At 39.4% G+C, this 25125-nt stretch overlaps 3 protein-coding genes across 6 annotated transcripts; all 3 read right to left on the bottom strand.

Annotated features, from left to right (window-relative positions):
• Nucleotides 1–1628: 1628 nt before the first annotated feature.
• Nucleotides 1629–5696, bottom strand: cd8b (cd8 beta). The gene is made up of 7 exons (XM_039796785.1): nucleotides 5525–5696; nucleotides 3918–4268; nucleotides 2951–3037; nucleotides 2550–2636; nucleotides 2372–2405; nucleotides 2200–2250; nucleotides 1629–2049 (listed from the first exon to the last, which is right to left on the bottom strand). Exons 1-6 carry the CDS (start codon nucleotides 5577–5579, stop codon nucleotides 2241–2243), a joined length of 624 nt encoding a protein of 207 aa, XP_039652719.1. The 5' UTR covers nucleotides 5580–5696; the 3' UTR covers nucleotides 1629–2049; nucleotides 2200–2240.
• A 3493-nt stretch (nucleotides 5697–9189) lies between these two features.
• zmat1 (zinc finger matrin-type 1) lies at nucleotides 9190–17334 on the bottom strand. 4 transcript variants are annotated; one of them, XM_039798950.1, is made up of 7 exons: nucleotides 17148–17334; nucleotides 14687–14793; nucleotides 14498–14581; nucleotides 12980–13115; nucleotides 12534–12827; nucleotides 10922–11012; nucleotides 9190–10714 (listed from the first exon to the last, which is right to left on the bottom strand). In XM_039798950.1, exons 1-7 carry the CDS (start codon nucleotides 17284–17286, stop codon nucleotides 9733–9735), a joined length of 1833 nt encoding a protein of 610 aa, XP_039654884.1. In that variant the 5' UTR covers nucleotides 17287–17334; the 3' UTR covers nucleotides 9190–9732. The 4 variants fall into 4 exon arrangements, with proteins under 4 accessions (XP_039654884.1, XP_039654889.1, XP_039654888.1 ...); XM_039798955.1 differs by lacking the exon at nucleotides 17148–17334 and adding an exon at nucleotides 16639–17105; XM_039798954.1 differs by lacking the exon at nucleotides 17148–17334 and adding an exon at nucleotides 16342–16605.
• A 339-nt stretch (nucleotides 17335–17673) lies between these two features.
• Nucleotides 17674–19721, bottom strand: gnrh2 (gonadotropin-releasing hormone 2). Its single transcript, XM_039798346.1, has 4 exons — nucleotides 19638–19721; nucleotides 18767–18912; nucleotides 18560–18643; nucleotides 17674–17922 (listed from the first exon to the last, which is right to left on the bottom strand). Exons 2-4 carry the CDS (start codon nucleotides 18899–18901, stop codon nucleotides 17884–17886), a joined length of 258 nt encoding a protein of 85 aa, XP_039654280.1. The 5' UTR covers nucleotides 18902–18912; nucleotides 19638–19721; the 3' UTR covers nucleotides 17674–17883.
• Between the last annotated feature and the right edge of the window lie 5404 nt (nucleotides 19722–25125).

Here is a 25125-nt window from a genome sequence, read left to right as displayed (position 1 = left end):
AATATTGTATTATAGCATATAAAACACACTGCAACAGATGTCTTGAAGTTTTCAGGGTTCACTGTTAAATGGAGAGATGTCAGAGTGAAGAGGCTGCCCATGGACAGGCGCCCCGAGCAGTTAGGGGTTAGGGGTTCGGTGCCTTACTCAAGGGCACCTTAGCAGTGCCCAGGAGGTGCACTGGCATCTCTGCATCTACTAGTCCACACTCCCTAACACTATTTTAGATGTCTTGACGTTTTCAGGGTTTTTTTCTTACAGTACTCATTTCAAAACTGTAACGCTCTTTCTGTCTTTCTGTCTTTCTCTCTGTCTCACTGTGTATCTGTTAGTGCTTGTGGTTCCGTCTGTGGTATTTTTGTGGTCTTTTTGTTTCAGAGACTAGATGAAGAGCTCAAAGCTGAGCGAAGCGATAGTATCTCAGTGAACACGGTTCTGTCTCTTCTCTCTCTCCAGCACACAGGAAAGGGTCGCGCACACTCCCTGAGACCTTAACAACCACCAACTCAGTCGTTTCTTCACACTCCTCAAACTCACAGGTGTGCATGTGTGTTACTTGTGTGTGTATGTGTGTGTGTGACAGAGAGAGAGAGAAAGAGAGAGAGAGAAAGAGAGAGAGAGAGAGAGAGAGAGAACACACAGTTTGCTATAAAATGACTTTGTTGCCTGTAATTTAGGATTATAACAATAAAGCATGTTGGCACATACTGGAGGCAGTTTAGCAGAAAGTGAATGTGATGCAAGTTTACACATCAAAGGTAAAGGAAGAAACCAAACCCTGTCACTCACCTACTCAACTTCCGCCAAACACAATATTGACAATGGATGTGTTCCAAACCTCTTTCTCTTCTTTTCCATACGCGTGAACAGAAATTGTTTACACGTACGATGCAATATTGCAAGCATTTTGAAACAGGACTTGTTAGTTATCTGAGCACAAGTCAAAGCTGTCACTGGAGACACACACAGCATTTGACCCTGAGGTTATACCTGTATCATTCCTGCTGTTGCAAAAGTGTCCCTGAGCAAGGTGTCAAAGCTTTACTAATCTGTGGGTAACTCTGCCTTTTGGCACTTATCTGGATGTAACGAGGCACTGAATCATTATAAAAAAAGAGAGAATTTGTTTATAGGATAATAGAAAAAACTTGTATCGCCTATACAAAGAAGAGTTACCACTTGATTGAAAATATACAATTTTATTGATTAAAGAGAATTATGCTCACAGAAAACCCACTTCACAGTGCAGTTTAAAACAAAACACTTGGCAATACTATGAATGACAAATAAATACCGAAAAGAGAGCAAAAAGCATATGAACATAATCTGTATTTCCATGTAGCTGTTAAAAGTCTATGTGTTTTGTATGTAAATAAACAGATTAGGTGTGGGCTTTGAGAAAAAGTACTGCCGGTTTGGTTTTGATTTAATAATAGTAAACTAAAAACCAAAGCTACAGATCACAGATCTGCTGAAATGAAAAAGCACCTGGATAAATGATGATGTCATCTGCATATTGACAAATCAAAAAATATTATAGAGCAGAAGTTACAACACAGAGCTTATTATAATTACATGTGCTATTGACCTGTCTTGTAATATATGTAACAAAATAAAAAGGCAATATATGAAGAAGAATAAGAAGAAGACATACTTTATTAATCCCTTGGGGGAAATTCAAATGTTTCACTGTTTATGCACATTACACACACACAGGCCCGAAATATACACACATATGTAAACAGGAACTATACACAAGCATTAAATGGAGAGATGTCGGCGTGAAGGGGCTGCCCATGGACAGCAGTTAGGGGTTAGGGGTTCGGTGCCTTGCTCAAGGGCATCTCAGCAGTGCCCAGGAGGTGAAGTGGCATCTCTGCTGCTACTAGTCCACACTCCCTAACGCTATTTTACATGGTTGCTGCTCTTGAAAACATATAACTCTTCTCTGACTGGCGCACATTTCGCTGTTAATAAAGTTGACATCAACAGAAGGTTGTTGTTAGCAGAGGAGATCTTCAGGGATCACTTTAGGGAGCATTCCAGCTACTGCAATCACAGAGGCAAGTGTTAGTGGATGTGAAAGATTTTCAATATTCATACACTGCATCAACCTTGGAAACCACCACACCTGGAAACAGTTTTGTATGGTAAATGTTTTTATATAAATAAATACAATGACACACATTAGGTACATACTTTGTTTCAGATAGAAGCTGTAGATGCAGTGTTTGGGTCATCTATCGCCTCCTTCATGGTCAAACACAAAAGAAAGAGATTAAAGTATTGGACGGAATGTAAAGAATCCAGAGATTTTTGATTATACAGAAAAAATAACTGATCTTTTCAACATTTGTAGTAATCTACCTACTTCACAAAGTGGTGCCGACATTTTTTGGGGAGCCCTATAAGCAAAAACGTGTACAAACAAAAGTAAACACTCAGATATACAACCAAATATTTTTTTAACTCTTACATTTCAAAGCTGTTCAACAACTTTGACAACTATTTGTGAGCATAATGTGCTGTATCGACCAAGAACTACTCACGGCTGAAGTAGTACAGTGTGCAGATGAGACCTAGAGCAAGGGCCGCAATAAGTCCAACCAACAGCCACAGAACCAGGGAGCCACAGCCTAAAACAAACATATATATGGTTTTATTTAAATAACTTATAACTTGTTGTATTGTATCGGCAGGTGATATAATCAATCATTAGACAGTTTCTTCTTTTAGTACTGCCGGTTGTATTTACATCATCGCAATCTGGTACAATGCACAAGATGTGTACTTTTACATTACATGTTCACAGACGAAAATGCTTACTGTATATATCAGAAACATATAACATCAAATTTGTAAGCAGCAGAGCATCATACTAATTACGCACCACCACAAACGTGCATACATGTGCTATTTTTCCTTTAATGAAAAATCCTTAATAACTTACCCTGTGAAGAATTCTTCTTAGGGCAGCGACAAACTGACTTGACTGGTGGTTTGGGTGTTGCCTTAGGAGGTAATGTTGGAGGGATCACTGTCAGATAAAGACCAAACAACCATAAAGACAAGTGATGACTAACCAGCAGTGAAGCAGGAGTGTAAAGAGAGAGAAACAAGGAGAACCCAGTAATTTCTGACCTGTTCCCATTTCCCCATCTTTATCCATCATAAAAAAAAACTACCCTGACTAGGATCTCATCAACAAATTCTCTCAACAAATACATAATGTATGCTGTTTGCCTGCATGTGACTCTCCAGCACAGTCCTATTAGAGCTGTGGACAGTTCAGCTTAAATAGACGCTACACACGTATCTAAATAGCTATAATACATCTATTGTAAGTATGTCATTTTCATTTTATAAAAATCTATCTATCTATCTATCTATCTATCTATCTATCTATCTATCTATCTATCTATCTATCTATCTATCTACATCTCTTAACAAAAGCAACAACAGCAGTTACTGTGTTGAGTGCTATCGAGGTTCTTTAGAGTGTCCACTGAGTCTATGTGGTTGTATAAGACAGCCGCACCGAGGTTTGCAAGACAAACTCCAAGATTTTGGTCAGAACTAATAACTCCGGAGAAAAAGGACAAACATATCATAGAGTTATAGTATAGTAGTGGAGAGTTATACTGTAAAATATAAGAAGAGAGGGCAACGTGAGACAAATTTCTTTCGATTAACTCAACATGGTACATAGCGGCACATCATTATTTGTAGTCACAATGTCATAGAGCACCAGATTTAAATGCAGAGGTTTGGTATAGATTGCACTGAGCCTCTAAAATATTTAGTCCTCGTCTTCCACCTGAATTCAGACAGATGCACTGAAACTCTCACAGCTGCTTGATATTTCACTTCATATTTAACTCCTGTATATGAAGCGCTTGAGATTTCAGCATACAAACCTCCCGGCAGAAGAAGAGTCCCAGGCTTCCACATTTCTATGTTTGCTTTCCTGTTCTTGAGAACACAAGAATAAATCCCTGCGTCCTCTTCTGTCACATTGATGATGCGTAGCGTAAAGGACGTGCTCTTCGAGAACAATTTGAATCGTGCCTTGTCCACATCCAACCCATATGTAGGACGTACGATGGTACATTGGCCTAGGAACTCTACTTTGCGGTGGTTGGAAATACTGCGGAACCAGTAGACAGAGTCACAGGAGATGTTACCGCAGTCACACCCAAACTCCTCTGTACTGAGGATCTTAGGATAAAGACTGTTGACGGGTTCTTGCTGCAGGATCTGGCTCGAACCTAGGAGTGGAAATAGAGGGATGTTTGAAATTTCAACAGGCACATGCTTGTACAACTCATTAAGTCCTGTATGGGACTTTAGGGTCATATATCTTTAACAGCCGGGGCTCTAAAACACGACAACAAAGTCAAGGCCAAATGCCCAAACTCCCAAGAATTGTGTATTTTCTCAAAAAGGTTACTTTTTCGGATGTCTCAAGCCAAATTGTCCATCATTTGGTGTTTAGAAAGGTTTAAGGAAAAGCCTTAGGCAACAGCGCATATGCAGTCTATCCTACTTAACAAAATAAAAACTAATTGTAAAGTTAAAGCACAGACAAGTACTTGTGCTTCAAGCAAGGCAGAGTGAACAAACATAACTAGAAATACAGCATAGAAACACATCACCAAAAGTGTTGCAAGAATGGAAATGAAGCCAAACTATGAAGAAACGTATTTTAAACTCTGTGAAGGTGACACTTTGAAATTGCTAAATGGGAAGACATTTGACTTGGCATTTGATTTGTTTTCAGTCAGGTATGTAGGCATATACCTGTTGCAATCACTAGTCTTATGAAATATCTAAAAGTAAGCAGAAATTCAAAAGCTTCCATTATTCGAAAGGTTAAGGCTCCCTGTTACGTCTTTTGGATGATCATTTCGTTCTGCCCAACATGTATGAAATGCACAAATTGCGTGACGTTCAAGAACACACCAAATTGATTTCATCTTTATCCAACGAGTTGCCCTATACAGTACAAATATACAATCCATTTCAATGCCTTGATAGAGCTATGATATATATAAAAAAAAAAAATGTAAATAAAAAAATGCATATAGACCTAACGCAGAACACAAACAGGTAGTGTATTGTTACCCTCATCATTTATCATCACTGAACCTTTAATCCAGATTGTACACATTACATTGATGTCGTTGCATAAGATCAAAAACTTATACCAGTTCAATTCTGATATATGAAATTATATTAACTGGCAGTTTGAGCATTACAGTTATAACAAATGAACAAAAAAGCTACGGCGTTGTACTTAGTGTGTTTAAACCTTCCTCGTCATCTATTGGACTATTAAAAACTAATTTCACCATTCAGCACAAATAAATGTAGACATGATTTAAGTTAAACATCAGACAAGCTTCAGTTCTGAGAGTGGACAACAACACATCCCTCGCTACAGGCCCCTGACTGAGTTATGATGTTGAGAACGCCTCAGAACGCCTGAGGCTTACCAAACATCTGAGAAACTTAGTGGTCTTACCTGATGTCCACAGCGATACCATCAACAGTGTCCACGCCAGTGGCAGCAGAATCATTTTGTCCGGTCTCAAGTGTGTGTACCAGCCGTGTCGCTTGACTAATAGCTGAGGGATGGTGCTGATACTTTCTTTTCCTGTTATCTATCTGTCAGAGATGATGGGAGGAACTGAGCTGACAGGGCCCTGAGTCGTCAAGGTAACACCCCAGTGTGACACACACACACACACAGGGCCTATCAGACAGGGCCATACACCAGCCAAGGGACTCTCTCTCACACACACACACACACACACACACACACACACACACACACACACACACACACACACACACACACACACACACACACACACACACACACACTTGAAATTTTAATTTGAAATGTGCATAAAAAACTAACAGACAAAGCAATGCTAATCATCTGTCTTGACTGTTAAAAAGTACATACATACTCAACAAATAACTGTGTTTACCCCTCAGAGATGCGGTTTGTTAAAAGAGAAAGATGCAGTTCAACATACAGTGATCATGACAAACAGCTGAAATTGTGGTGAACTTTTATCAGAGCTATGATAGCACATATCAAGCAATAAAAAAGTTGTGTATTCACAGAGCAGACGTTTGCAGTGCTGTGGTCTCTGCCCAGGTGCGTGACCTAGAGCTCAGCAGAGTTCTACATTATGCAGCTTCGCTGCGGAGCACGGCGAGGGTGCACCAATGTACAGAGCCTAAACTTCAGGTACTGGGAACGAAGGACCAGTGAAACAAACCCTAATCCACAATTCTGTAGATTATTGTTAGATATTCACTGGTGCGTGTGTGTGTGTGTGTGTGTATACAGCTTTTCAGTTCTTTCTTATCACTTACTTAACTTTGCATAAAGTATGGGGTATAAAGTGTATCAAGACACAGTTAAGAAAGCACTACAACAAAACTCGGTTAAGATTTCTGCGTGACAAACTGACGCATAGCATTTTGTCAAAAGAAATCATTTACATTAATATTATCACTTATCTTCTGTTAAAAGCTACATTTGTTTCAATTCATTAAGGAAAAAAATGTAGTAAAAAAGTTAAATAGTGAAATCCTTCATTGTCAATTATTCCAGCAGACTGAACATATTTCTCAATTAGTTCAACAAACTGAATATGTTTAATATTTAGTATGGCATTTTTGTCCTTTGAATTTCTCCAGTTGACAATGAATGTCCCCAACTCATTTCTTTTTTTTGTGTTAGGCCTATACATGCTTAAAAATATCAAATGAAGACATGTACTTCCTAAATTTCCTAATGACGTAGAAGGTAATTTCTGCACAAATCCATTATAGACCCCAACTGTCTTCATTCTGTCCTTAGTGATAACGCAGGGGTGACAGATCGATGTGTACAGTATGCATGCGTGCCAGTTCAATTTAATTCGCCACTTACAGACACGACACATGAAAAAAAAGACTTTTAGAAACACCTGACTTTGGAATGAGTCTGTTAGGGCTGCAACTACAAATTATTTTCAGCATTGAGTAATGTGTCTAATAATTGATTAACCATGTCAGAAATCAGTGAAAAATGACCATCGCCATCTCCAAGAGCCTAAGGTGACGTCTTCATATTGTTGCCAAATATCAGTCTAATACCCCAAGGCACTTCATTTACAACATATAAACCAGAGAAAAGCAGCATTAATGGCATTTTTGCACAAGTGAGAATAAACTGATTATCCAAATTTGCGTAGATGAATTTTCTAACAACAAAAAAATCGATTAATAAACTAGTAGTTTTAGCATTAAAATTAGTATGTGAATATTCCAAAGACTGAGGCTGACACTGTCTTTTCATCAACCCTGAACCATATGTGAACGATATTGCGATTTATGAACAGCAAAGACTTACGGAGGTACACTGCATTAGAAAGTGCCGAGGAGGCACTGAAGATTTTGTTGCAGTTGATATCTTACTAAAAAACCTAATTTTATGTTCTTTACTGGCATTTCTAGTTATTTTGCCATTCTGCCCTTACAATGAGTACTGACTGTCCAAATGTCTGATTATCCTCAGAACTTCCTTAATAAAGAGGATTTTCTGGCCTTGGCTACACAATAAAGTTCTGTTTTATTGTAAACCTAATTTGCGCTTAAGAGTGTTTTCTGTGGAATTTTTTGTCTCAGGATTGTTTTGTGTGTGCATGAAAGGTTAGGGTGTAGAACGGTCTGGTGGGGGTCTTAAAGTAAGAGGATGTGGGTACCCTATAGCTCTACGGGGGTCGGAGACTCGAGCGAGACAGGGAACGAGACCACAGGATTCTTTGAAAACAGGAGATCTCAGGGGGCTTCAGAGCTGCTCGTTACACATCGCTGAGCTATCAAGCCTTTGTTGGTCTGACTGCTCCGAGTCAAAAGCAGCCTGCAGAGAAGTTTGCCTCTTATTTCATTTCCCTGCCCCTCTCATCAGCTATTTTATTTTTTTAAAGTTTAGTATTTTCAGATAAGACACTTCATGTCCATATTATTGTAAGCATCACAGATTTAGGAGTTTGTTTGATTGTCATTGGCAGCAACGCTTTAAACAAATATTATTTAAAGTCGAGACCTCCTTTCAGATGGTTTCTCTCCTTCACGTTTCCTTTGCTGTCAACACCGGTACCTTGAACAGTAACCAAGCTGACATCGAAGTTTTTTTCAACAACGAGCTGCGTGCATGTTTTTGATGTATAAAACTATTTTGGCTTGAATCTTGTGTTCTCCTGTTCCAAAGAGCCACATATTGCGCACCATTCTGCTCTCAGGATCCTAATGCAAACAAATATCTGACATACAGCAATAAACCACACAAATGCCAGACTCTACAGTAAGGCCATGCACTGTAACACAGTTTTTTTTTAAAGATATTTAATCTGCAGGCCTGTTTGGGCAGGTTTTTAGTCTGTTATCAGAGTCCATAGTACAAGCTAACCTAAAACCTGAATCTTCTGGAAATCTAGTTTTTAACATAGCCAAACAAGCCCTCTGTCAATTCATGAAGTTGCCTTAGATAGAAACTTGCGTAGCACTTACTGATAAAGTTTTGCAATGTGGTCCAAAAAACAGCACACATAAGCATGCTGTGCCAATAAGATCAAAGAGGCTGGTCCAGCCTAGGCATTTAGACTGTTAGACTATTTTACACTCTTCAGGACCTATTTAGAAATATGTTCTAAATAAAAAAGCTATATTTTGATTGGATCCTTATAAGTCAAGAGGACAGTTGGAAATTGGAATTGATTGCAACAACTTTGCCATTTTTCAGTCACATTTAAATACTGTAGACTGCCTTTGTTCAAGTCTTCACAGACTGCATCTGAACATAAATTTTGAAGTTTGTAAAGAGCTGTCCTCATTTGAACCTTTGCACCTGTCTGACCCCAAATACTTTGTGAGCTGCTAGGATGTGCAAATCCATCCATAACACATGCAGACAATGCACTCTAGACTAGGGCAATGTCAACTCTCATTTTTTTCAAAATAGTTTTGATGTGCAACAGACAACTTATTATAGTTGTATCATTCCATTATTTACAACATACATAATAAACCTGTCTAGGCCATCAGAGATGCACTCTGATAGGCTTCTTTCAGCGTGTGCCTCTAAGTGAAAGCACACAGCTTAAAGAAAAAAAATGACTAAGCTTCTAACATCTATAGGCTTTTATTTGCTTTACTGATGCTCTGAATGAAGCTCAACAGTGCCAACCACAGGCTGCTAAAGGGATCACAATCTATCAAGTCCTTGCCAGAAGCACAAATACAGCAACATATTGATGTATTAAGAGGTCAAGAGGACTTCTTGATAATCCAAAAGATAGGCAAAAAAATAAGACATCTTAAATATTACAGCCAAAAGCTAATAAAGATGTGCAAATTAATTCAATCTAAGATATTAATAAGTTTCGTAGTGAAAAATAAAGCTATTATAGTTGTGGATGTGTTTAAGAAACCCCTCCAAATGCAATTCTTTCATTCCTTACAAATACAAGTTGACTAAACATGGCTAGCCAGCTAGCACGTCTACAACACTATGGGGCTGTCGGAGCATGAGAGTAAAAACTCTTTTGTTAACTGCTATAAAGATTATTTTAACATAGACTGTTTATGAGAAGTCATGCTCATGATAACTTCATGTTTTGCCTAAATGTCAGCAGTTCAACAGACAAAGTTTAACAGGGCCTTCTGAGTTTAACAGCCCAGAATGGAGTCATCCCACAGCTTCTCCTCCTCTGTCCTAGTGTCTACTTTCTCCTTTGTTTTCTTCTTCTCTTTCCTGTATTTAGGTTTGGCCTGTCCATCTTCCCCATGCTCAACATTTCTTTCAGCCTGAATATGCACGTCAGTCTCTTTTCTATTGCCCATCATGTCTTCTGGCATTAAATTGTCCATCAACCTTTCCCCTCCTTCCGCCTCAGAGTCCTCCTCCCGGGATTTCTTTTCTTGCCTTCTCCGCTCGCTGTGATTTTTGCGCTTTTTTCTCCTCTCTTGCTCTGACTCTCCAGATCCCTCTCTTCTCCTCTCCTCTGAGTCATTATCTCTTTCCCTCCTCCGTCGCTTCCTCCTCTTCTCCTCCTTGTCTGAGTCCTCATGTCTTGCCTTCCTGTCTCTTTCCCTCCTGGATCTTCTAATCCGTCTCTTTCCTCTGCGTCTGTATTCACTGTCGTCACTGTCACTTGTGCTACTGCTATAGGAGGAAGAGTAAGATGATGAAGTAGTATACGAGGAGGAGCTCGACTGCTTCCTGTGCCTCCTTCTCTTTGTGGGCCGACTAGTGAACTGTGGAGAGTCTGAGCCTGGGAGGACCGGAGGAGGGCAGCTGTAATCCCAGCCACGGGACGGCCAGGCAGGGCCCCCGTACGGAGGACGCCACCCTTCAACTGGATAGTAACAGCCGGGGCGGGGGTGATGAGAAGGGTTAGAGGTGGGAGGGAGGTTGGGCATAGGTTTGTTCAGTTGTATGATATCCCCTGTGTTTAATGGTTCCTCTTCTTCTTCTTCTTCTTCTTCTTCTTCTTCATCCTCTTTTTGAGTGTCACCCAGAGGGAGGACTTGACTGGCCTTGGGGATGATTCCACGCACCTTCTGAACCTGAATGTAATCTGCCAGTTCATCTGCAAACGTGTTGTAGTCTTTTTGTTGGGATTTGCACAGGTCAACAACCTTCTTCTCCCTGGTCAAGAACATGTAAACAGGAATTAGGTTGCTATTCAATAGGTGTAAGTATCAAAGAAGTCACTTAATAGAGCTTACATTTTGCCAAAGATCTAGAAAAACAAGTTGAAGTACAGTATAGCAGTGATTACATTTTAAGTGCAGTATAAATGATGACACAGTGACAGTGGACATGAAGTGCTTGTCAGGATATTCTTGATCTTACCTAATCTGGTGTTTGTTTCCCTGCATGTGGGCCTGGTACATCTGCACAGAATTAAATTGCACGCTACACATCTGACACATCAGGGAGTTGGCTGTAAACAACATAGAGGTGGGAAAGGAGGTAAGACAGCATCAATGATCACATTTTATTATTTACGGCACAGCACAATGTTTCACAAACTGTGATCCAGAACATGAATGTTGAGACAGTGGATGAATATAAACATTTACGAACCATCATTGACAGTAAATGATCTTTTGAGAGCCACACAGATGCTGCCTGTAAAAAGTTCCAACAGAGACTTTTCTTCTTGAGGAAGATGAAATCATTCAGCGTGTGCAGGACTCTGATGACTTTGTTCTACCAGTGTTTTATTGAATCAGTCGTGACATTTTGTATTTTGGTGTGGTATAGTGGTCTTCCAATGACCAATAAGTGTGTGCTAACAAAGCTGGTAAATGTAGCGTCTAAGGTGGTTGGGGTACAGCTATCACAGCTGCAACATATATAAAAAACGGGTCAGGGGTAAGGCTAACCAAATTTAAAAACTGCCCGGACCACCCACTCTTTGGGATTTTAATCTGCTCCCCTCAGGTCGCCGTTTTAGGCTGCCTATGTTAAGAACTAAAGGTGCCAGGGATTATTTTATTCCTGTGGCTATTAGGAACCTGAATTCACTTGAGTGACATCTTTTGAAATTTGTATACAGTAAATGTTTATTTATTAATGTATTCCCGTCATTGTTCATTATGACATACTGACTTGTGTACTGTCCAATTGGATTCTGTCATTGGTTTTGGGGAAAGGAGTGTCTCTATTGACGGTGTTAATGTGTGTCCTGTGTTGTGTTTATAATGTTGCTGACGTGTATGTGTTTTTTTTTAGATATCCTGCTGCTCACCAAATTTCCTTTTCGAAGGATAAATAAAGTGGAACTTGAACTTGGTAGACAGCGCTACAGATCACACATTCTGATGGGTCACAGATTTCGGCATAACACCGGAAAAGCCTGTGTTAGTGTATCCAGCCAGGTAAAGGGTAGCAGTAGATTTATTTTTATAGGCCTAATTGTATTCTAATTGTACTTCAGAAGTTATCTGCTGTAGTTATGGCTGATACTGGGGCAGGGCCATCATAAAAAAGAAGGATATTAAACAAAGAACAACTAAAAGCTAAAAGGGAAAGTAAAAGAAGATGGGCGAAATCAGAGTGTGTGTGTGTGTGTGTGTGTGTGTGTGTGTGTGACAACAGCTTTTCATTAAAAACAACAATTGCGGTCGTGATAGACAGATGGTTCATCCAATCACCTGAACAGGTGACACAAAGATAACATTTGTCTGTAGCCTAACTGTACTAACCTAACGGTTACAAACAGGCTATGTAACGAACGACACGCTGACAGATTCTGTGTTGTGTTTTTAGCTGAGCTGGACCAGAGAATATTCGGGTAAAACAGTTGCATGATGTTGTTTTGCTCTGATTGTTCTCTGTGTAGCTTGTTGGAAGTGATGTAATGTGGCGTTTTATGTGGAGTGCGCACTGTGCCGGGCTCCTGGGGTCTGATGCCCTTTGTATTATTACTGCTTTGCGGATAGCCAGGAGCATGTGTTACCTTGTTGGACATCGTCTCCGAGCTCTTTGAGCAGCTCCTGTCTAGCCTGATTCCTCTGGTGTTTGCGTCCATTGTAGTGCTGCAAAGCCATTTGGGGATTGTTGAAGGAAGCAGCACACAGGGCACAGTACTTGTTAGGATCCTTCAGATCCACCTCTGTGCTGGGGGTAGTTGTGGTGGCTGTTGGGTCCAGAAGATGCTCCATGCTACCTTTTGGGGTTGATTTCTGGTCAGCGTCATCAGGATCCCGAGTCAGACTTGGTAAAGTACGCACCTCCGTGTATCTGTCTATAACTGCAACGAGAAATCATCAATTTAAGTTAATTTGGGTTTGAGCTAACTTGAGCAGAGAGTTAAATCATACTGTCAACAGAATTTACTTTTAATGTGTAAATATTAAAATTCAGATCACTACAATACGTTTCCATCACACAACCCACACTTGCCTGGGGGCTGAATGCCTTGTTTACGAAGATTTTTTGCATGGACTTTGCCTTCATAGTGTGATCTTGCCACCACGTGGGAACTAAACACCATGTTACACAGCTCACAGAAATGGTCCTTATTAGTAGTCATGATCCGCTGCAAAAAACAGCCACAAGACTTGTCAAGAGACATATATGCTTCTTGACAAAGTATGTAAACGTGTGTAATATGTAATATGTATGTAAAACAAAACAATGAATAAAGAACAATAAAGATGTCTTAGAAGATCTTCTCTGTGCACCTCTCTCTTATGTGATCATATTTTATAAAGAAGGATATCGCTAAAGCTACGGCCCTTATTAGAATGCTTACCATGAAATGCTTGCAGCATTATGGTTTACTAGTGCAGTGCCCGTTGAAAATGTGCCTGTTTGGAACGGGCCGATTGCTTGGCCTGTGGTATTGCTCATTGTAGAATTCTTCTAAACCAAATTGAACCCCAAAATTACTTACAGAAGGACCCCAAACCACTTAATATGCAACTCCACTGTATAGCCTACTACTGACTTACAGTGTATCTACATTAGAGGACATTGTGCTACTATATTTACCTGACAGAGAAGGCTGCAGATTATGAATGTAATCACAAAACATCACAATGAAAATGTGGAGTAATCAGACATTAGTGTCATGGACTCATGGCAGTGTGCTACCCACCCGGCCCGTTATGAGAGCTAATCAGCACATATATGCGTTCATCAACCACCAGAACTGGACCGTGTGTGTGTGTGTGTGTGTGTGTCTGTGTGTGTGTGCGTGCGCACGCAGAGAGAGAGAGAGAGAGATAGAGATAGAGAGAGAGAGATGTCTCGTGTAGTATGATTGTTAACGAATTAAACATTTCAGCAGAGGTGTTCATTTCCATGCAGGTTTAGTGGCTTGACAGTTAACGGTGAAGTAGGGGATTTGATTCACGGGGCGACGGTGTTATTAGTGTTGTAAGGTAGCAGTAGACTTAATTAACCCGGGGTGAGTCTGATGAAAACTGCCCGGTTCAATTTTCTCGCATTGCACAGCGCTGTGAAGGAATAATCTCTGAGATTACGTTATGTTCTGCAATTAAATACAATTGCAGGAAAAGAGTCCCCCCCCCCGCTGTTGTAAAGTGTTCTGCATGTGGCGTCTGCGTGTGATGTGCAGGTTACCTTCCCCCCAAACACGGACACACGTATACAGATACGTCTCGCTGCCACTTGTTGTCTCTAGCTGGTTGTGCTTTTGCATTTCTAATCCAAATGTCAAATTTGGCACTGCCGTTACTCGTGCCCGTAGCAAGACACCTGTCAAGTTTGAAATCCATCGAACTAAAGGTTCGAGAGATATGCGCATAACACACAGACAGACAGACAGACAGACGTTCCTGCAATTTATAGATAGATGTTGATTCTTCTGTCATTGTTTAATCTGTCATTGTTTAATGTTACAGATTAAAGATTGCACCGACATGTGAAGTGTAAAATGTCTAAATGAGTGCTAACCTGGGGTGCTGTGGACTCTTTGTTCATCTTTTCGCCTCTCTTGGCCTGCATGTACACCTTGAGTCTCTGAGCGTGTTTTTTTCCCTGCAGTTGGGGATACGGAAGGCATTATTACAAAGGCTCTGACCTTGCGAGGGCAATAAAACTGAACCGCAATTCCATGACTAATGCCTGGAAAGTAGCACACACCTCATAGTGGGACAGCCGCTGAGATTCAAAGAGCAGCACAGCCTCACACACATGGCAGTAGTCGTCGGTGAGGAGAGCCTTTAGTAGCTCCTCTTCACTCGTGTCTCCTGTGTGGCAGAATATACTGTCACCGTTACAATTGAGCCAGAATGGAAGATTATTTGAGCATGATGAACAAACAACAGGCTATATAATCAACATATTATATTACAGTTATTCATTAATTAATTGTTCACTTACACAGTTCTATATAATGCAAACCTATATTAGATAACATACTGTTAAACTACTTAAAAATCAGACTGGTGCTTTTATGCCTTATTTATTTTAAAATATGAAGACAAATTACTTTTTGAAAAATTAAAAGCTGCAGAATGAAATGCTAATTCCTACAATTTCCATTGTCTGAATGTGAGAAAGGTCTCATTCAACATTCAAAAAGATTTGTAGGCCAGGAATTCTGCACATGACAAAAGCAAGAAAGAGATGCACCCATCCCCTTAGACCATATTTAAAGCAAGATGTTATCCATTGTATAACATTATATATACACATATATTTATCAAAGGATTATTTGGCACAGCAGTAAACTAGGTCCTTCCAATAATTAAAATTCCTAAATTGCCATAAAAATTGCTACTATTATTCCAACTCAACACTTCATCTCCTACAGTTCGATACAACAAAACCACACTTGTAGCATATTGCTAACATGGGAGAAAATCGTGGTTTCATGCTTGAGTGAATTAATTGTACTTAGTCAATGTCTGATAAATATTCATTTTTCATTGCACTTCTGCATTTATTATTCACAATAGCTCAACTGTATGGGGAACGATTTGGCAATGAGTCTGGCTATCTTTCCAAAACTGTGCTGTTTGTGAATTTTCATGTTTAGATATTATATTAAAATGAAATCAATAAACAGGAACTGAGATGTAACTGTGAAACTCAATTTGTTTACGTGCTTGCTGCCAATTATTAATACCTTAATACATCTTCATAATTTGTATGGTTCGACACGATATGCTGTATTGAGCTAATCATAGGACATGAATGGTGGCGACTGAAAATTTGTAAATAGAGCTGAAATAATAATTTGATTACTCAAATAGTCAGTCATAAAAAAATACTGATTTTAAATCAATTACCTTATATTAATTTATTCAGTAAAAAAAATATTTTTTTATTGTCTCAAATGCAAGATGTGCTCGCTTTTGTTTTATATACACAATATAATTGCACATTACATATTTGATTCTGATAAATTTTCACTGAATAAATCACTGACCAATTATCAAAAACTACTGTTATATTAATCAACACTGAAAATGACCATTGCAGCCCTATCTAGTGTGAAACTGAGGTTATGAAAAATAAGGCACTGGAATAAAGAGCTATGTAATACTTTCAAAATATCTTGAGTCCCAATACTAGTATGATGGCAGAATTGGAACTTTCTTCAATGTAATGCAGTACAACAATTATGCACTAAAATACAGCATTTCCCTCTGTAGCCTATCTATGTATAATATATATATATATAGCTCAAATAAACTAAGCACTGCCATGAGGACAATAATGCACACTTTGATATCTAACGTTACAGCCCGAAATATTCATGTCTGCGAATACATTTCAAATACTGTACTTACCAAATGATAATCACAGTAGCAGTTATCAAGAGAACAGAGATTGTGGGTACTGTATATCAACGTTATATGTTTGAATAGGAGATTTTTTCTATTCACACCCTTATCTTGAGAGTTTTAGTATTCTACTGGTAAGCGAGACCACCAAGTGCGGGACAGATGGCCATTTTAACGTCAGTCTGAGATCCTTCAAACTCACCACTAACCTGAAATTATATATTTTTACACAACTAGACTGTACATTTTGCCAATAGCTAGTGTATTGCAGTCCATTGCTTTGACTAATTCAAGTTAAGTTACCAGCTGTTGCCAGAGAGATGATCCAATGGAATGTCACCCAAACCCAATGGTAAAGCTAGTTATTGGGTGGCCTCCGCTACCAAAACATGCTAGCTGCCCAACCAGCTAGCTAACCTTAACCACTAGTATGTGACTGGCGTTAGCTGCTTGGGTTGGGGCTGAGTTTGCAGACACTAGTTCGCAACACAATTAGCAACTGGCCAACTATTTCCGGACCTCGGAAGACGAGCAACCTCTTGACTTTGTATGGTTTCACTATTAGTGTGGTCCAAGGATTTCGTGGGCGATAGCTTTTACGAGTCATGTACGCACGAACCGGTTTAAAACAGTGAGCCAAACTCCTAAGGTTACAGCTAACGTTATATAGTTGACATTAGCGCATTTAGCTAAGGAGCTAAATCAGCTCACTCGATTGTCGAGCTGGCTAGCCAGTTAGCTAAAAAGCTAACGTTGGCTCGGCATTAGAGGACACCATACGGCTGCATTTTCACGTTCTAGACAAAACTCACCTTTAACCTGGGTACTATCTATTTTAGTGTTTATTACTTTGTCAGCATCTGTGACAGAAGCCGCGTTAGGGGTACTAGTAGTGTTATTTTGAGCGTCTGACTCCGCAAGCAGCGGAGTACAGACACTTTTGCCGTCCATGTTTTGCCCTACGGTTTGGTTCTTGCGCAGTGACGTCACGTTGGTGTTGGCTCTGTGTTTGCTGTGAAGGAAAATCCTGCCTGCATGGATGTATTATACATCTATGGATAATCTTCTTTTTACAGTCACTGGGATAATCCTTAGAAAAGTATAATTTAAATGTCACACAAAATGATAATTTGCTAGACACATCCTATAAAACCACTGGGATAATATATGTATTTAAATTTTGTTTTATTTAATGTAGCCTAAGGTATCCCCAGCATGCAAAAACTAATTGAAAAATTATCAAAATATAATAATAATAATTAATATTATATTTAATAAACGACAAATGTTTTACCGTACACATATAGACAATCTTGGACATAAAAAAATGAAAAAAGTTCATATCAAAATAGATACTTTATTTTGGGACATTACAATGTCAACATTTGTTTGCCACGGAAAAATCAATGTATGTTGGAAAACAACTTTACTGACAAACATAACAAATAGAAGAGGTCAGATGATCAACATAAAGCTGTTTCACGTCAAGAAAAGGACACTGAAGAAGAAGGGCCACCAGGTAGAAAAGCAGTGTAGAGTGGAAAGCTGTCACTTTTTCTTCTGGAGCTCTCTGGCTAAAGCATCCAACTGTGAAGAGTGATACATGAGAGTCAGATACACTATTTATTATGTGTGAAGACACATTCTTGTAAAGACAAAACATATCAAAACTCCCTGTGCTATAGAGAAGATGATCTGATTATATTGTTCCAAATTTATATACGAAAAACATTGATCATGTGTTGATCAAAGAAATTATATTGACATGGATTTTATATTTGGTAAATAACACATTAGCTATTGATCAGCTAATTACCTCTCTACCATAACTGGTTAACACGCCCCTTTGATTACAGTGGGACATTATCATCATCAACTTTTTATTCCAGACTCAAGATCCATTCAAATGACACAGACATGAACAACATACCTTAAAAAGAAATAGAAACATATACTAAGAAATAAAAACCAGAAGAAACAACAATACTACATTTCTATAAAAGACACTTATACCAGTGTTTCCATAGTGATGATTGGTATCGTATGGCACTAAACCTAGGATTTACTAATAGCATAACAATGCTATTTTGGGAGACGTTCAGACGACAAATGAATTTTTAGATGAGACTAGAGATGATGACTTGAGATTAGGCAGCTCAAATTGCTTTTATTTATACAACCTGCATCCATGCAGCACTGGATAGGGTACCATTAGTTCACTTACAATAATGTTTCTCAGAATACTCCTCCTCTGGGGTCTCAAGTAGCTGCATTCTCCTGCCTCACACAACTTAATCTCCTCTGAAATCTAAGAAACAAAGAGAGTGAGATCCAGAATATGAGAGAATAGTAAAGAGGTGAAGAATCTCTTCAACCTTAACGGGAAATGTTCACTGAATGAGAAAACTGGCACACAAACACTGATCCTGACCTCTGACGTGCCGAAAGAGTCCAGCTCTCTCTTGCCTCCAGGGTACCAACCATGGGACCAGTGCTGGGCGTTGGACAGCTGAGCCCCCACACATAGCAGCAGCCCAAGCAGCAAAACCAGTCGAGACACACACATGGTATTCTCACCTGAAGGCAAAGATGGACACTCGATTGGCTCTGACTATAAGAAGCTATTATTTTTGATCCTTTGGTATTTAACTTAGAAAATCAAATCAAATTGCAAAGCGTTTAAATACCATATTATATTTTCCTTCATTTAAATTTGGAATATAGTTTTTGTGTAGCAGAAAGATTGAACTGAAAAGGCATCCTTGATTTAGTTTTTCCTGCAATAAAAACTCAACAGACTAGACCATACTGTAAATAGAGTAGTTGGGTCTGTCACCACAAAGCTTTAATTATTTTTGCAATAATATCAAAATACTTGGGCTAAGATATAATAATGCTATGAGTTTTAACATTTAGACTGAATTATTTTCCTGCAAGTTTGCATTTTTGCTTAATTTTTTTCTTCTCCATTTTGCTCTCATTTGACGAGTAAAAATGTAAAATGCTTGCTTGCCACAGATCAGCTAAACACATTATTGCATTTAGAACAACATTGTTACATGGGCTATCATTTCAGGGATTTAATAAATAGACCGTTTTCCCCAATGCTATGCTGTGATAATTATAGATACATGGAGTTCTTAGGACAAATGTTAAACTGCTGAACTAAAATCTCAATTATTAAAATCTTAAATCTTCAGGTCTCTAACAACATTCATTGTCATATTTATTCTAATATTTCCAATGCCTACTTCAGACAGAGTACAGTAAAACTATGTAGAAATGTAAGTAAGCGTCCTTACCTTAGTCTCACAACGTTATCACTACAGGTGTCCGTTGACGTCCTGCCAGAAGCTCACTCTGCTAAAGGTATCTCCCAGTTTTACAAGTGTATTACTGTAGAGATTGTCTTCAAACTCATCCTTCTCCTCAATATATGTACCCCTCCCAACTCACATTTCCATTATCATTCCCTAATTGCCCCGCCCATCACTGACCCCTTTGGTCCCTCTGTTCCCAGTGGTGAAATGAACGGTCCCTGGGGACAAGAGGGCCAGAAGACATGGCCAATCCAAATTATCACCTGCAAACAGCACTGACAGCCCTGGGATGCTCATCTGCTCACATACATCCCCCTAATCCACATCCAAATACTCTCACTCTGGCTGAATAACAGATTTAAGTCATTCAATTAGAAGAATAATGACAAACGGGACCATTCACAATTTCTCAGGTACATTAAAGCACAGACTTAAGAAAGTAAAATATGGAAAATGTCCACTTACAGATAACTCCTGAAAATGTGTGCTGGGGTGTAATAGCCTAGTTTCTGGCTTCTATAGTCTGAGCCCTGACGACATTTATGTACATCTGATAGTATTTCACCGTATCGCTCAGATCAAAGTAGGTGCTTGTCAGAATGTAAAACTCAATAGATCCAGTTCTGCTCAATTATGGAAAAAAGCAATGACGATTATTTCGGTCAATATTGAAATCACGATTATTTAACACGATTACTCGTTGACTTCTGGAAAGATGTTGCAATTATTGAACTTAAAAAACTGTGGAAAAAGTTAAATAAATAACAATAAAAAAACACACACACACACAACTGTGAAATTTGCCTTAATACTTTTCCTATTGAAACTTAATTTTTTCATTCAGAACACAAGAGAAAATAATAGTTTACTTGCAAAACACAATGAGCTAAATAATTGTTTTTCTCGATTATTCTGTTTTTGTGATCATTGGGACCCGAAATCATTATCATGATTAAATTCCGATTAATTGCACAGCCCTAGATCCAATTTCCTCTTTTTTTGCACCTGTTTCGACCACAGTGACCCACCACATCCTCCCTTCAACCCTGTTGACCCTTCTGTGTCAGGGGAAACAGGGGCATCTGATGACACGGGAACAAACACAGTGGATTCCTGTCCAGGCCACTGATGAGGAAAGGTATTTTAGATGCAGAACCAGTTCTTACTCAGGAAGTGACTGACAGTGTGACATGTTGCTGTTGACTCAGTTTAACTGCCAGCTTGAGCGTTGTGACACGGGGCTGTTTGGTGCCACTGATTGGTCGAAGCGAGATGACTCCAAGATGAGTCACCGATGAGACATGACCACCTGTCAATGTGAAGCAAGAGTAATTACCTTCAGAAGTCTGTGAATGAACTTTTACAAATGTTGCATATACTGATAGGTGGTTGTTATCTGCACTTTTTTCTTCTTCTTGTTAATAGTGTAGCACGTGAAGGTTTAACATCAGGTCTGACCATCCTGTCACCTTGTATTTTGTCCTGAGATTTCACAGCATTAATTCAACGAAAATGTCTTCAAGCTTTTAACCGATAAACACACTGGTGTGAATCTCTTGCTGGTATGCATGTCGAATTAACCCTCTCTTGATTTCCTCCACACGGGCCTCTGCAGATTGAGCTTGACAGTAAAAGGTTTCTCACTAAATTGTGTATTAATGTATGAAAGAAACCCGTGGATCAGCGTTTTCCTGATCCTCAATCATTCCATCTTAAAAGGGTACACAGTGATTCACCATTGCACTTCAAGTTAAAAGTCACTTAAACTTAAAGTTTAGGGACTCACAAGAGACAGAATAAAAACAGGATGGTCAAAATCGCAGTAGCAAATGCCAGGATTTCCAGACTTTGAGTTTCCAGTATGAGTCAAGCTCCAAAATCCCTGGATCCTACATTTCCCTTAATGCAACTTGAAACCATCTTTTTTTCTTTCAACCTCCTAAATGCTCAGTTCTTCAGGCTTTGTCTTAAATCATTTAAGTCTCAAGCTGATCCTGATGATGTCATCACCAGGGTTATTTCAGCCTGGTCTCACAGCGCATTGGTGGCACGGAATGTGTGAAAATTCCGTGTGGCCACCACGGAAAACAATCCATCCATCCATCCATCCATCCATCTTCGTCTGCTTATCCGGTGTCGGGTCGCGGGGGGAGCAGCTCCAGCAGGGGAACCCAAACTTCCCTTTCCCGAGCCACATTAACCAGCTCTGACTGGGGAATCCCAAGGCGTTCCCAGGCCAGGTTGGAGATATAATCCCTCCACCTAGTCCTGGGTCTTCCCCGAGGCCTCCTCCCAGCTGGACGTGCCTGGAACACCTCCCTAGGGGAGGCCCAGGGGGCATCCTTACCAGATGCCCGAACAACCTCAACTGGCTCCTTTCAACAGCCAAAGGAGCAGCGCGTCTACTCGAGCTCCTCACGGATGACTGAGCTTCTCACCCCATCTCTAAGGGAGACGCCAGCCACCCTCCTGAGGAAACCCATTTCGGCCGCTTGTACCCTGGATCTCGTTCTTTCGGTCATGACCCAGCCTTCATGACCATAGGTGAGGGTAGGAACGAAAACTGACCGGTAGATCGAGAGCTTTGCCTCGATCTACCGGAAAACAATGCCAAAGTAAAGTCAATGAGAAGATAACGTAGCATTAAGAGCGACTACGGTAGCGAGTAGTATGAAAGCCCGAAAATCCGCGTAAGGAGGTGGATGGGTCAAACACAGGACTTTCACCCAGGAGACCGGGGATTGTGTCCCATTCTTGTTTTACTAAATGCAACTGTCCCGTTCCATACCATTTTTTGCTTCCCGATACTGATTCCGATACCTGAACTTGCGTATCGGCCGATACCAAGTACCGATCCGATACCAGTGTGTCATATATTTTATTATGTTTTAACAGCTGTATACTACTATCCCTGTATGGATGTGATATGATTTCTATCTTTGTTGTCTGTCTGGCTCAGGTTAAACTCTTTGTAAAACATGAACAAACACAAACAATGAACGCCACAGAACTTTCTTTTATTCTCCAGTTTGACAGTCAGTTATGACGGAAAAAGAACTAAACTAACTAACGTTAAAGAAATAAACTACTTTAACATAGATTTTCTTTAGGTCTTAATTGCGTGGTATCGGATCAGTGCATAAACTCCAGTACTTTCCGATACCGATACCAGCGTTTTAGGCAGTATCGGAGCCGATACCGATACTGATACCGATACTGGTACCATCTCTACTCAACTGTCCCCTTGTTGTCCCATGTCCTGTCATTGTTTTCCGAAACTTAACCGTCTGTTGTTGTTTTCCTAAACCCAACCGTCCCGTTGTCCCACCACAACCTTTTCCTTAACTAAGGGGCCGTGTTCATTTCACGGAATTCTTCCGTGGGCCCATCACGTAATTGTCGGCAATTCTGTGAAACGGACACAGATTTTGAAATAAGGGGTCGTGTTCATTTCACGGAATTCTGTGAGTTCAGGTTGGTTATTTTTTTCAAACAATAGAAAAGTCGTCCAGAGATGCAGCAGAAATTATACAACTGGCTTAGTACTAGTCCTTGTGACGAGTAAACTGAACGGATGTAATCACATTATTTAGGATTATACTGGATATCTTTTCATCCCTCTGTCTATAATTAGAAATATCACAACATTGTTGCTGAGTTGGTATACTACTTTTACAAAACCCCACCAACCTGAATAATAACAGGTTCATTCAATAGGGTTATACCCTAATGTAAATGTAATGTTTCCTAAAATGTATTCTAGGTAATTCATTATTTAGTGAAAACTGATCAGGGGTGAAGGGTTAAACACTGATTGAAAACCCATATATCTATAAGGTACATACACAACAATTGGCAATTATTTTATTATTTATTAGTCTTCATTCTAGACTGAGCTGTAATGATCTGGTTGTCCTAAAGTGAAACAAGCAAAGACACTCATTGTCTGAAAGGTGTCATGTAACTGCTCCTGTGTTTATCATTCCATTTAAATACATAAGAAATACAAATGATAAAATGTCAAGCTCTTTATTAGGTTTGAACAGTATCTTGCTTAGAAAGGCCGTTTGGCATTATATAATTATATATAATTTTATTATATATATATAATTATATATACATATATTCAAATGTTGAATAAGAAAACACTAGAAACAAACATTGGCAAATTAAAAAATAGGATTTGCTTAAGACAATTATACCAAATTAAAAATGGCCCGAAACAAAACATCTTTAATACATTTCAAAATGGTCCCGATACAGTTCATTATACATCTTTTTTATTTCAAAAAAGAAGGGGGGGTGGGGAAGAAAATATAATAAGCAAGGCAGCAGACAGGAATGAAATATAAATAACCTCACATTATGTACAAAAGCGAGTGGGCCTTTGTCCTAGGACAAAGTAAAAAAGGAAAAGAAGGCGATGAGTAGACAGCAGTGAGTGGAGCTGGACAGGAGACATAAAGGACATTGGACTCTAGTCTTCTTCCAGTCCGATGCTCTAGAAATGGAGATGTATTTTAATTCTCCGGGGCATTCAAAACACTCCACTGGTGAAAAGCTCCAGGAATAAAGGAATATGAAACACAACTATTTGGTTTCCCTTGGTGATTATGCATAAAATATGCAATTGTTTTTGTTGTGGGGGAAAATTTATGATTTTCTGTTGAACATTCGGGTACCCACAATTGATTACTTGTCATGGATACCACATTTCAGTGATATGGAATTAAATTAAGCCATTTAATCAAGATGGCATTTATTTAAAAAGTGACCTCAATGTTAGTTTGATCTGCACAATTAAGGAATCTATGGATATGTGACTAGGGGGAATGTAAAAGGAAGGATGACTGACCCACTCTTGGTTTTGGCCCTATTGATTTGTCATACAAAGAGGTGTGTCATTGGTCTGCAGGTGACAGTTGAGAAAATACATGCGAGTTGGGAAAATGCAAAGGACTGCCTTTAGGAGGACAGTGGTTGCAGCACATATTTTACGTAATGTTTTTGTTTTTGAAAACCTGCAAGTGAGGCACTTTTTTAAGTTCACTATAATAGCAAAATAGTGGGTCTCATGGGTTGGCACAGTGTCATGTTTTGCTGTCAAATTGCAGTGAGACAGTCACTATTCAAGCACACACAAGAAACCCATGTAATTTAAGCACAGACAGAATTGGCAAACAAAAATCCCCTCCTCTGTTAACTAAAGACACGGTAAGTGACAAAGTACATAAATGAAGAACATAATGGCACCTAACGAATAGTGCAGACACTTGTGTGATGAATGGAACCAAAGAAGACCTGAAATGACGATGCACGAACAGCCAACAATTTCAGTGACTGGTCAATTAAAATATCTGCTACTCTAAGTCCCTACAGGGGCCTTAGAGAAGGCTTAACCCTAAAAGAGCTAATATAGTTGCCATATTCTGATTTCAAGGCCATATCATCATTCTGACCTCATCTCTCA

This window comes from Perca fluviatilis, chromosome 4, assembly GCF_010015445.1.
Source record: "Perca fluviatilis chromosome 4, GENO_Pfluv_1.0, whole genome shotgun sequence".
In the NCBI taxonomy this organism is placed as follows: Eukaryota; Metazoa; Chordata; class Actinopteri; order Perciformes; family Percidae; genus Perca; species Perca fluviatilis.
The sequence above is the reverse complement of the archived record's forward strand: the minus strand, read 5'-3'. Positions and strand labels throughout refer to the sequence as shown.

Excerpts from the sequence above, each read along its gene's own strand:
- cd8b (XM_039796785.1), bottom strand. The coding sequence starts at position 5,579 with ATGATTCTGCTGCCACTGGCGTGGACACTGTTGATGGTATCGCTGTGG. Across the intron at positions 4,269-5,524 it reads GGTATCGCTGTGGACATCAG|GTTCGAGCCAGATCCTGCAG; the intron begins GTAAGACCACTA and ends TTCCACTCCTAG. Across the intron at positions 2,406-2,549 it reads CACACTGTACTACTTCAGCC|GGCTCCCCAAAAAATGTCGG; the intron begins GTGAGTAGTTCT and ends TTTTGCTTATAG.
- gnrh2 (XM_039798346.1), bottom strand. The coding sequence starts at position 18,901 with ATGTGTGTGTCTCGACTGGTTTTGCTGCTTGGGCTGCTGCTATGTGTG. Across the intron at positions 18,644-18,766 it reads ACTCTTTCGGCACGTCAGAG|ATTTCAGAGGAGATTAAGTT; the intron begins GTCAGGATCAGT and ends TTTGTTTCTTAG. Across the intron at positions 17,923-18,559 it reads GTATTCTGAGAAACATTATT|TTGGATGCTTTAGCCAGAGA; the intron begins GTAAGTGAACTA and ends CACTCTTCACAG.
- zmat1 (XM_039798950.1), bottom strand. The coding sequence starts at position 17,286 with ATGGACGGCAAAAGTGTCTGTACTCCGCTGCTTGCGGAGTCAGACGCT. Across the intron at positions 12,828-12,979 it reads ACAAGGCATTCAGCCCCCAG|TTATAGACAGATACACGGAG; the intron begins GCAAGTGTGGGT and ends TTCTCGTTGCAG. Across the intron at positions 11,013-12,533 it reads CGGAGACGATGTCCAACAAG|CCAACTCCCTGATGTGTCAG; the intron begins GTAACACATGCT and ends TGTTGTTTACAG.